This window comes from Balaenoptera borealis (assembly GCF_965194805.1).
Source record: "Balaenoptera borealis genome assembly, chromosome: 6".
NCBI classification, from domain to species: Eukaryota; Metazoa; Chordata; class Mammalia; order Artiodactyla; family Balaenopteridae; genus Balaenoptera; species Balaenoptera borealis.
The window spans coordinates 18168150-18180285 of NC_138863.1; the positions used below are offsets into that span (position 1 = coordinate 18168150).

General features: G+C 54.8%; 1 protein-coding gene across 1 annotated transcript; it reads right to left on the reverse strand.

The window, feature by feature from the left end:
• Nucleotides 1-3341: 3341 nt before the first annotated feature.
• On the reverse strand, nucleotides 3342-11053 carry DES (desmin). The gene is made up of 9 exons (XM_082396516.1): nucleotides 10373-11053; nucleotides 9060-9120; nucleotides 8843-8938; nucleotides 8566-8727; nucleotides 8280-8405; nucleotides 7654-7874; nucleotides 5969-6012; nucleotides 4359-4441; nucleotides 3342-4146 (listed from the first exon to the last, which is right to left on the reverse strand). The coding sequence occupies exons 1-9, from the start codon at nucleotides 10948-10950 to the stop codon at nucleotides 4105-4107; spliced, it is 1413 nt and encodes a 470-aa protein (XP_082252642.1). The 5' UTR covers nucleotides 10951-11053; the 3' UTR covers nucleotides 3342-4104.
• Between the last annotated feature and the right edge of the window lie 1083 nt (nucleotides 11054-12136).

Consider the following 12136-nt stretch of genomic DNA (forward strand, 5'->3'; position numbering starts at 1 on the left):
CTGATATTGCATTTTTATTTGCTTTTCTCATGGAGTTTCACATTTTTTTAACAACACAAGTAACAACTGGGTTCTGTTCCATAAGAACTGTATTAAGTATTTGACTCTGAGCTGCTAGAGGGCAGGGTGTATTTTATTTAGCTTAACTTTCCTCCACAGTACTTTAGAAAACAGTCTATATGCTCAAAAAATACTGAATCAGGGCTTCCCTGGTGGCGCAGTGGTTGAGAGTCTGCCTTCCAATGCAGGGGACACGGGTTCGAGCCCTGGTCTGGGAAGATCCCACATGCCACGGAGCAACTGGGCCCGTGAGCCACAATTACTGAGCCTGCGCGTCTGGAGCCTGTGCTCCGCAACAAGAGAGGCCGCGATGGTGAGAGGCCCGCGCACCGAGATGAAGAGTGGTCCCCGCTTGCCACAACTAGAGAAAGCCCTCGCACAGAAACGAAGACCCAACACAGCCATAAATAAATAAATAAATAAATAATTTTAAAAAAAAAATACTGAATCAAACACATATTAAGACCTCATCTGTTACCTTCTATTTATACGGTTGTACTCTACAATTAAACAAACATCATGCAGCATTAAACCTTTTGTTGCTTGTATTCAAAAGTAAAAATAAAATACTTCCAACTGCACGATTTATGGTTTTGTCACACACCCCACTGTCTTCTGGTTAGGCTCAGGAGGGCAGAAGGTCCAGAGGTGCTGTGGGTAGGGTACAGAGGAGCAGAAGACAGGACCGAGGGCTCAACCCCCCTCATATGCTCTCACTAGAGCACCACTACTTTGACCTTCTAACTCCCTTCCCCCTCCCCCATGACTCATGGCTGAAGGAGGTAAAACCCAGCAATGCCAAGGGTGAATTAACACCTGGTGGTTGCAGAGTCTTGAAGGAGAAGATGCCAGTGTCCCAAGGAGCAGGGAGAGGTTTTGCCATGGAGGTGATGGCGTGTATGTGTGGGCATGGGGTGAGGGCACACTGAAGGTCTGGGTGTATGTGTATGACCACATGAGACCCAGATCTTTTTTGGTTTATTTTTGTCCATTCTCTGGGAACCCCACATCCATCTCCTCTGCCCTAGATTCCTGGGTCACTGCTCAGCTCCTAAGGAGAAAGACAAAGCAGAGGGCTTAGAATCTCCAGAATCTCCAGTCCCAGCAAGGCTCTGCTCAGAGAATGCTTTCCCCTGGGCCTCCCCTCTTCTCTGAGGACAGGTGGATAGCCGTCACAGGGGCAGATGTGTGCCGAGAAGGAAGGACTTTCTGACCTTCAGAGCTGTCCCAGCTAGAAGGGGCTACCGAGGAGGCACTGTGTTCTCGGACCCAGAGACATTCAAGCAGAGCCTGAGGACTGCTCATCAAGGTGTGGGACAAGGCCGGGGAGGGGATTTCCACATTGTGGAGGTCATTGCTTGGGGGACTCTGAGGTCTGGATCTGAGAGTCTAAAAGTCCTACACTCCCTCCTTCTTAGTGACCAGTCTGCACATAAGCTTTTTTTTTTTTTTTTAAGGATTTAATTTTATTTATTTTTGGCTGTGTTGGGTCTTCGTTGCTGCGCACGGGCTTTCTCTAGATGTGGTGAGCCGGGGCTACTCTTCTTTGTGGTGCGCGGGCTTCTCCTTGCGGTGACTTCTCTTGTTGCAGAGCACAGGCTCTAGGCACACGGGCTTCAGTAGTTGTGGCTCACGGGCTTAGTTGCTCTGCGGCATGTGGGATCTTTCCGGACCAGGGATCGAACCGGTGTCCTCTGCATTGGCAGGCAGATTCTTATCCACTGCGCCACCAGCGAAGTCCCTGCACCTAAGCCTTTTATGGGAAGGTAGGGATGACTCTAAGACCTTCTCTGACCTCTGTGGTCCCTTTATCCTTTGTGGGGTAGGTGAGCGCATGGAACTCATTCAGGGGAAAGAAGAAAGAGGCGAGAGGCTCCGGAGATTACTCACAGATACACACACACCACCACTTATCCACTCGGGCCCACCTCACCCAGGTGTTTCTCTCACAGAGAGACTAGCTCTGATTCCAGTGCCCCCAACAAGCTCGAGGTTAAGAAGCCTCTCACCCATCCCTCCTCCTTGATCCCAATGTGAAGACACAGAAAATGCTACTTCTAATTTCATTTGGAGTTCCACCACCAGTTGATTGGGGGCATTCTGGGGCCTGCAGGGTTCACTCCGTTGGAGAATTTGGGGGAAAGAAAGGGACATTAGTCACCAGTGGCAGAGGGTGTGGACATGGGGTGTAGCCCCAGATGCTCCCAGGGCAAGGTGAAGGATAGCATACATCGAAGAAGGGGTCCTTCCTGGAGGGAGGGACCACACAAGCTAGAGGGGGAGCCTGGCAACTGGTGAGCCAAGGCCACATCCAAAGAGGGGGAGAAAGTGACACCAGAAAGGCTTTGGAAGCTTCTGGAAAAAGCCAGTTAGGAATGGCACACTAGGGACTTTAAGAGTAAAACCGCATTAGAGTTATTTCACCTACAGACTGTCCGAATTTATCATGTTTGTGATCTCTACCCTCTCCCCACCTCTGAAGTGTAATCCCTTAAATCTGAGGAGTGGCTGGAAGGCTGAGACCTATGTGGATCCATCAAGCTTCCTAAATCTCTGATCCACCTGGAATTTATTTTTTGGAAGGAGTGATAAGACAGCCAGCTTTCACTCCTGCTCTTGCCCATGGCTACCCAAACGCCCCCACGCCCTATATTGAATAATTAAGGTTTCCCCACAGAAACCTTTAACGTACCTGTGTTAATGTTTCATTCCATGATTTCCTTTTTTTTTTAATATGTCCTACCTTCCCCTCCCATCTTCCCAAATTCTCCCTAAATTTCCCTTTGGTATTTTAATTGAGATTGTATTGCACTGAAATTATAAATTAACATAGGATGACTTGACATCACATCTTCAGAGTACTGAGTTTTCTTCTCCAAGAACAAGATAGAGCTTTCTATTTTTCTCAACATTGTTATTTTTCCTGAATCTGGCTTTGAGCTTAAAAGATGCAGGTTTAGTGGAAAGAAAGTGTAAGCTTCTTTAGGGAAGGGACTGAGGGAGCCCTACTTCAGAGCCAGTCTGTGGGGTCAGTCCTGGAACTGGGGCCTAACGAGAGGTATCTGTGATTCCCCAACCAAAGCCCCCTGCCCAGCCCCCTCCCCCATATGCCACACACATACAGCAAGGCTGGGAGGCTCTGGGGACAGAAGGGGTGACAGGCCCTGGAGGACGGTCTAGCTGGGCAGGAAGGCAGCACACAGTCCATCTCAAGAGGTGGTGCGACAGGGCCCTGGGGTTCCCCAGAGGAGACCTGGCAGTCAAGACAGCAGGGGCCATGCTAGGCTTGTGCTTATCTTTTTATTGTTTCTGTCCAGAGCCTCTGCAGCAAGGGAGGGGCAGGCACAGGGAAGTGGGCACCCCGGCCACCTGCCTGAGACCGCTCTCTGCCTCTCTCCTCTCTTCTCTCTAGCATCTCGCCCACCCTCTCTCCTTCTGAATCTCCTGCTCCCACATCTGGCACCTTCGGGGGTTCCCTCTTGCAGCCCCTGCTTTCTAAGCCCACCCTGGGAAAGTAATGGACCATGGGGTCAGTTTCAAGCCCCACAGTCTCCACAGAGGGCTCTGTCCCTAGTTACCTGCCTGGCTTGCTGAGGATGCTGCCCTTTCTGACTCAGGCTGGGGAGAGGGGGTGGGGGAGGTCCATGGGGCTTGAGCCTGACCCTGCGGGGTCCCTACACCCTGCTCTGGAGTCCTCTCCAAAGCCAGAGGCTAGAGCCTGAGGTCACGGATGTGGGAGGGGCAGGGCCACTGCTGTGCCTTGGCTCCATCCCGGCTCTGCCCAGCACACTACAAGGGCAGCCAAGGGCCAGGCTCACTCACTTCCAACATCCACACCTCACACAGCAGGGGGCTCCCTGTGCCTGGGAGGGTTCAGCCACGTCCCCTGTGGGGACCATGAGGGGTGGTCGGTGAGCAGGGGTCAGAGGCCGTGAGGGGAGCACTGTGGCTGGGTGCGGTGTCCTGGGATAGAAGGAGGCTGGCTTTAGGAGGCAGTGAGGACAGGGGTGAGGACGGTCTCTGATGGCAGAGGGGTCTCTGGCTTTAGAGCACCTCGTGTTGCTGCTGTGTGGCCTCACTGACGACCTGGAGAGGAAGAGAAACCCAGTCTAACCCAGTGCTGGCCAGAGAATGGAGCCATGGCCCCGGGCCACCTCCACCCCAGCACAGCAGGATCCCCTCTGCCCCCAGGCAGGAGCCTGAACCAGCACAGCTGGTGGAAAGCACCTGGCTGACAGCCCCCCGGACACACCCCAGAGGCCCCCGTCAAGGGTAAGGGGACCAGGCAGGCCACTCACCTCCCCGTCCCGGGTCTCGATGGTCTTGATCATCACTGTCTTCTTGGTATGGACCTCAGAACCCCTTTGCTCAGGGCTTGTTTCTATAACAGATCCATCCACATACTCAGACTGACCAAGGCCACACCTGGGCTCTTCCTGTGGCTGGGAGTCCTTCCCTGGTCCCACCCGGCAGAGCCCGGAAGACGCCCACCCCCTCAAGATGGGCCTGTTACTTTTTCAGCAAAATGTCCTCACCTGTCCTTAAGCCCAGCACCCAACAGGTGGCTCTGCAGACCCAGGGACCTGTCCCAGGGCTGGGATAAGATCAGGAGCCAACAGATGCGCTCCAGGTGCCGGCGGGTTCAGGACGGCAGGGGATCCCCGAGGCCCAGGCCGCCCAGCATTCCCACCACCACCCCCACACACACCTCCTCGCTCCCTCTACACCCCTGGCTGCAGGAGAGCCCTGCATGAATTTGTACCCTGACAGGACTCCAAAGCCCAGAACCAAGATACTCTTTTGGAGGACCTCATGGTGCCCAGCCCCCTTAAGACCCCAGATGAGCAGTTTGATGTCTTAATAAAAGAGAGATGGAGAGGAGTCAGTCACTGATTCATTGTGCCCTTGGCCAGTCACTTGTCCCTCTGTGCCTCAGTTTCCCCACTATTAAATGGTAACAATGGTACTTTCCCTATAATGGCCCAGAACTATTGGCTTGTAAAAGCATTAAGCGATTTTAAATGCAAGGCTCACACTTGGTGTCTGGATTAACTACTAACTGAAAAGAGACGTTCTGAGTTTTATAGGAAGGGTCAAATTTAGGTCCTTGGTATTATGAGTTTGGTGTTGGTGAATCTCCTTAGCAGGCAACCAGCCTGTGATGAACATTGTAACTCGGTGGAGCACAGCGTGTATTTTTTCCTGATGAAAATGAACATCGAATATATAAAAGGTTTGATCTAGGAAAGGCGAAGCTGCCAAGGGCTCCAGCTTGCTTTCCTAATGTATCATTATAGCATGTTTTTCTGCTCTCCGGGGTTTGGAAACCACTCTATGTGCATATTACTAACATCAGAATGGCAGAATGCCCTAGGAGTTCGTTCTTTTAATTGTTTGGCTTTGCTAAGGTTTGGCTTCATTTTTTAAAACATGCACCCAACACCTTGCTCCAGCAAACTGGAGGTGTTCAACAAGCAGCTGGGGGTGGGGGGGCGGGGGGGAGTGCTTGGCAACTTGCCAAACGGACAATGAGTGGTGGGTGCCTTGTAGCCCAGGATATATGGTTCTAGATGCTCCTGCTGCCTGGTCTCCAAGGACACCCCTGGTACCTTGGAGTTTGGGCATATTAGGAAACAGAAACTACTGGCCATTCAATACTCCCAGAAGGTGCAGGGGGCATGGTCATGCAATACAATACCATGAAATAAAATAAAATTAAAAGCTCCCTCTGTTAGAAGGCGCCTCTATCTAAACTCCCCCGTCCTCCTGTAGCAGCCCCCTTTCTCTTCCCCAGACCCCAGCCCTGTCCCTACGGTTCTATCCTCCCCTCCTGGCTGGCCTTGGGCAGTGCCCACGCTGGACTCCTATCCCCTGCCACCCCAGCCTCCACTTGCCAACATGCACTCACCTCGGAAGTTGAGGGCAGAGAAGGTCTGGATAGGGAGGTTGATCCTGAAAGGGGAGAGACCAAGCCCCCAAAGGGTTAGAACCCTCCATCTCTCTCTGTGACCACCCCTCAAAGCTTGCCCTGGTCCTCTGTAAACACCATCCTCAGCTGTCCCAGTCCCACTGACTTCAACACTGCTCGGGGCATGGGGCCAAAGGCCAACTCCAGCTGTCCCAGGAACCTTCCCTTCTGGAAGGATCACCCATTCCATCTCTGACCTGCTGGTGTGACACCAGAACCCCCGACACCACTGCACCCTCCATTGTACCAGGATTTGCTTCTTGCCCTTGGCACTGCAGGGTGTATCAACGGCAGCTGTGGGTGACATCCACTGTGTGTGCCCACCCTCCAGTCAGGCTGGGAACCTCTAGCCCATTATTCACTTGAGGGCAAGTTCCAGGAGCTGCCACCCCCATTTATGCCTAGTGCTGGGAAAATGCAATGCCACTTAAGGGGTCATTATATGCAGATGTTATTCTACAATATCTGAAATCTTTCTTTGTATAAATCTGTATCTAAATATGTCTGCCGAGTTTTTTAAACTTCAGATTTTATCATTTTTGTGAGTATCAATGGGCATCATTTTGTTGAGTAATTGACCTGTTATTAATTGATGATAAATTTACATAGTGAAGGGGCTTCCCTGGTGGCACAGTGGTTAAGAATACGCCTGCCAATGCAAGGGACACTGGTTCGAGCCCTGGTCTGGGAAGATCCCACATGCCATGGAGCAACTAAGCCCGTGTGCCACAGCTACTGAGCCTGCGTGCCACAACTACTGAGCCTACGTGCCACAACTACTGAAGCCCATGCGCCTACTACAGCCTGTGTTCCACAACAAGAGAAGCCACCGCAATGAGAAGCCCACGCACCACAACGAAGAATAACCCCCGCTCGCCGCAACTAGAGAAAGCCCGCGTGCAGCAATGAAGAACCGACGCAGCCAAAAATAAATTAAATAAATTTATATAAAAAAAGTCTACATAGTGAAATGCATAGATTTCTAGTGTGCAATCCAGTGAGTTTTGATCAGTGTCTACAACCATGTAACCACCAGTTGAAATCAAGATATAGAACATTTCCATCAATCAAGAAGGTTCCCTCGTGTCCCTTTCTGGTTGTATGTTGTTTTCTGTGTCTAGAGGTGATTTGCCCTGAGCGTATCATTGTGTCTTCTCCTATGAGCATATGTGTGTGTATACATGTGCATGTGCGTATGTGTGCACCCTCTGAGCACAAGTCTCTGCACCTTCTCTCTTAGCCTATCGTGTCCAAGCCCCTCTGTCTCTGTTTGTCTCTATCTGCCCCCTCCCTTTCCTTCCTCATCATTCCCCGCTCTGCTTCCATCTTTCTCTTGACTGGCAGTAATGTTTTATTACTGGTTGCTGAATATGGTTTTATGCTGCTGGTTCTTAATTCTGAAGATGGATGTGGGAATACTTATACTTCTCTTTTTATAAAAGCTATTAATTAAATCACTTTTTACCCAGGTGGCCTTGGTTAATTCTCTGCAATTAGCAGAGTGGTGGACTCATATAATATTGTTTCCAGATCTTGTGAAGGTGATCCTGAGCCCTGCTTTAGGGCAGGAATGGGCCCCCAGCACCCCCCAGGAGCCCACGGCCAGCCCCTGCCTTGCCCCTCACCGGCTCTCCTCGCCCTCCAGCAGCTTCCGGTAGGTGGCAATCTCCACGTCCAAGGCCATCTTGACATTGAGCAGGTCCTGGTACTCGCGCAGGTGGCGGGCCATCTCATCCTTGAGGTGTCGGATCTCCTCCTCCAGGCGAGTGATGTTGTCCTGGTAGCCGCTGGCCTCACTAGCAAAGCGGTCCTCCAGCTCCCGCATCTGCCTCATCAGCGAGTCGTTCTGCAGGGGAGGGGCGCCCGGGTCAAGGACAGGCTGCGGTGGTGGTGGGGGGTGGGGACACTCGGGGCCCAGGATGGAGAGAGGCACAGCCTCGGGGCTGGGAGACAACCCCAGATGGCCAAGTCTAGGGCTTGTCAAACTCTTCTGAGCCAGGAAACTCTAAATTCAAATGAAGTCTCATGTGGAAACTCATAGAACAGAACTGATACAAGGGAGCATGACTGTTTGGCCTCCTCGCCTCCATGCAGGAGTCCCATGATTCCTGAGAGCCCCATTGGGAATCCACCTATCTTTTTTTATCCCTGTGGTACATTTGAGCAGACAGAGACTCTGATGGGCCCGAGGTCACAGAGTGTGAGCTGCAGACAGGAAGGGCTAGACCAGGCAAGGTGGGCAGGGACTCACAGTGCCCTTGAGGGCATCGATCTCGCAAGTGTAGGACTGGATCTGGTGGCGGTACTCCATCATCTCCTGTTTGGCCTGGCGCAGCGCATCATTGTTCTTGTTGGCTGCCTGGGTCAGGTCAGACACCTAAGGGCAAAGAGAGGGGCCCTGAGATGACCAGGACACAGGTAGGGGTGGGCAAGGGAGCATGGAGACCCCAGGATCACCCTCCTCCCCAAAGATGGAGCGAGCCATAGGAAGTACCTCCAAACTGGGATTGAGGGGGACAGAGGGGCCAGAGTCCCACCTTTGACTTGTACCACTCCTCAGCTTCCGAGATGTTCTTAGCTGCGATGGTCTCATACTGAGCCCGTATGTCCCTGAGGGCGGCCGTGAGGTCTGGCTTGGACATGTCCATCTCCACCTGGACCTGCTGTTCCTGAAGCTGGGCTTGCAGCTCACGTATCTCCTGCAGGGTACAGCTGGGCTTCAGTCCCCGACCAGGCCCCGCACGTATCCTCACACCCCCATTCCCGGAGCCCAGCACCACCACCCCCCTTCCAGCTGCTTTCACAAGGGCATACCTCTTCGTGCACTTTCTTAAGGAACGCAATTTCCTCGTTGAGAGATTCGATCCTGCGCTCCAGGTCAATTCGAGCTAGAGTGGCTGCATCCACATCCTGGTAAAGGTCAAGTGAGAGGGAGAGGGTCACTGATCACCCGGTCAGGGCAGAGGGAGACCAAGGGCGACACAGAGGGGACAGAAGGGGTAAGGCTGCTGGGGGACCAAAGAGGGCTCACCGCTCGGAAGGCAGCCAAATTGTTCTCCGCTTCTTCTTTCAGCTGAATTTCCTCTTGCATCCTGGCAGAGACAGGCAGAAGGACAGACAGTTGGTGGGGATAAAACTGGCAGTGGAGAAGACTGACTGGGGGCTGCCCAGGGAGTGGGCTCAGGACAGAGAGAGGAGGCCTGGCTGCTGGATAGAGACAGGAGGCCCCGCCCACACAGGGAGGGAACAGGAAGTGGCCCAATCTCTGCCCTGGAGCCACACCCTGGAAGTCTATGTCCCCACCAGATTGTGACTTCCCTGGGATTAAGAACCATGTCTATTTTTTGTTTGTTTGTTTTTAATATTTATTAATTTATTTAATTTTAGCTGCATTGGGTCTTCGTTGCTGCACATGGGCTTTCTCTAGTTGCGGTGAGCGGGGGCTACCCTTCGTTGTGGTGCACGGGCCTCTCATTGAGGTGGCCGCTTCTCTTGTTGCGGGTTTCAGTAGTTGTGGCTTGCGGGCTTTAGAGCACAGCCTCAGTAGTTGTGGCGCACAGGCCCAGTTGCTCCACGGCATGCGGAATCTTCCCGGACCAGGGCTCGAACCCCTGTTCCCTGCACTGGCAGGCGGACTCCCAACCACTGCGCCACCAGGGAGGTCCAAGAACCATGTCTATTTTATCCACCTCTGCGTTCCCAGGCCCCAGCCCCAGCCTGGCCCATGCAGGTGCTCATTTAACATTTGTGACCTGGGTAGTGGGCCAGTGACTCGGCTCACTACACCTGCTGCCTGTACGTACTGGGAGCCTGGTGGAGCCCACCATCTGGTCCTCCAAGCTTTCTGAGGGCTGCGGCCCCCACCCACTCTCCACTTTCCTCTAGCTTATCGGTCCCCCCTGGAAAGCTTCAGCCGGGCCCAGGGGCCAAGATCCCCTCTCTACCCCCATCCGCAGGGCCTCATCACAGATGAGCTGAGAACTACTGCTGGCCCCAGATTTCCTTGTCTCCTACCAACCTCCCCTCTCCCTCTGACTGCACATGGGCCTCCTTTCTCCATCCATGTGCCTGCCCAACCCCCAGCAACTTAAGATGCTTTTTTAAGAAGCACCTGGTCTCCCAAGGTCTCCCGTTTCCACCCCATGATGTCCCCAAGAAAATTCCTCGTTTGCAGACTGCGGGCACAGGGGAGAGACCTGGCGTCCCTCTCCCCTCCTGGGGGGACACAGGTAGACGACCCTCTCCCTGGGTACGACAGGGTGCTGACAGCTGGACCCAGCCCCAGGCCTAGCCTCCCGCGCCCAGCCCATGGAGAGGGGGGTTCTGGGAGCGCTGGGTCCTCACTTGGCCTTGAGCCGCTGCAGGTCGTCCAGCAGGTTGTCCCGCTCGACGTCGACGCGGGCGCGCTGGTTGGTGAGCACCTCCACCTGGCGCCGCAGCTCGCGCAGCTCCTCCTCGTAGATCTCGGCCACCCGCGTCGGCTCCCGGCCCTTGAGCCGGTTCACCTCGGCAGCGAGCGCCGCGTTCTGCTGCTCCAGGAAGCGCACCTTCTCAATGTAGTTGGCGAAGCGATCGTTGAGCTCCTGAAGCTCCACCTTCTCGTTGGTGCGCGTGGTCAGGAACTCCTGGTTCACGGCGTCGGCCAGCGAGAAGTCTAGCAGCTCGCCCGCGCCGTAGGAGGAGGGCGCGCGGGTTGACCCCAGCCGGCTGGCCCGCAGCGACCCCAGGCCCCCGGCCCCGCCCGACGTGCGCGACACCTGGTACACGCGGGATGTCACCGAGCTCGAGGAGCCCTTGGTGCCGAAGCCCGCACGCGGGAACACCGGCGAGCTCAGCGGGGAGCCGAGCGGGAAGCCCGGGGCCCCGCCGAAGGTGCGGCGGTAGGAGGACACGCGCTGGCTGGACGAGTAGGCCTGGCTCATGGTGGCGGCGAGGGCGAGGCTGGGCGGCGCGGCGCGGAGGAGGAAGCGGCGGGCGGCCGGCCGGAGAGTGGCTGCGGCGAGGGGAGACAGGGCCCCAGGCCGTCGGCACTATTTGTATGCGTCCTGACATCAGCCCCCGCCGCCCCTCCCCTGACAGCTGCAGGATCCCGCTGTCCTGCCAGGAAAGGGCGGCCTCTGGCGTGGGGGCAGGGAGGCCAGCTCCCCCGCAAGAAGCCTGAGCCCCTCAGCCGGCGGGTGCGGGACCCCTGAGGGGCGTGGGAGAGGCTGGTGGACCTAGGGGGGCAGAAGATGGGCAGGCCTGCCAACCGCCTCACCAGGGCTCAAGCATGTCTGGAGCCCCCAGGTAGGCCCGCCTGCCTGCGGGCAGGGGAGAGAGCAGGGGAGAGGCTTCCATGTAGTTTGAGGGGCTCCTTTTTGCTGCAAGCAGATACTTTGGGTCATTTCCTGAAGGGACAAGGCCTATTTCCAAGAAAGGCTCCAAATCACCTTTTTTTCTAAAGAGTCTCTGAAAGTGACGAACATTTAGGAGGGCTCAGGCAAAGACCAGGAGCCCACTAGCCAGGCCTAGATGGGGAGGGTCTCTAGACAGGCAGGGAGGATGGGGGGGACCAGCCCGGGGCACTCAGCCATCCCCGCCAGAGCCCGCCTGCTCAGGTGTGTCCACTAGCCCCTGGGTTCCAGCTCCCAGCCTCAGTTTCCCTCTGAACTAGTGAAGGCCCTTTTCCTCCCCCCTACGGGTGAGGGCAGGGCCTCAAGTTTATAAACAACAGGGTGATTTCCAGAAAGGGTCTGGTAGGCTCTCAGTTTCCAATTATAACAATTATAACATAACTGCACACTCTCAACCCTGCACCACCAGCTTCGCCTGCCTTCTGCCCCCCTTGAGCCCTCCCCCACCCCCTCTCTGATTCATACCCCTCCTCACACCACCCACGCCCACACACACCAGGGGTTTGTGTTTTGTCAGGAGCCTCATGTCAACCCAGCCATCTCCCTGGCAGCAACAGCTGCCAACCCCGAATACCAGAGCTGGTATTTATAGAGGAGAATGCATCAGTCCGGGAAACAAGCGCACAGGAGAGGAGCTCTGGGGGGTGGGGGCCGAGTACTTGAGGAGACAAGGGTGTCAGATGGTGGAGGAAGGCTTGGGGTGATGAGCCCCAAT

Excerpts from the sequence above, each read along its gene's own strand:
- DES (XM_082396516.1), bottom strand. The coding sequence starts at position 10,950 with ATGAGCCAGGCCTACTCGTCCAGCCAGCGCGTGTCCTCCTACCGCCGC. Across the intron at positions 6,013-7,653 it reads CTGGAGGGCGAGGAGAGCCG|GATCAACCTCCCTATCCAGA; the intron begins GTGAGGGGCAAG and ends CTCCCCTTTCAG. Across the intron at positions 4,442-5,968 it reads CTCTGCCCTCAACTTCCGAG|AAACAAGCCCTGAGCAAAGG; the intron begins GTGAGTGCATGT and ends GATCTGTTATAG.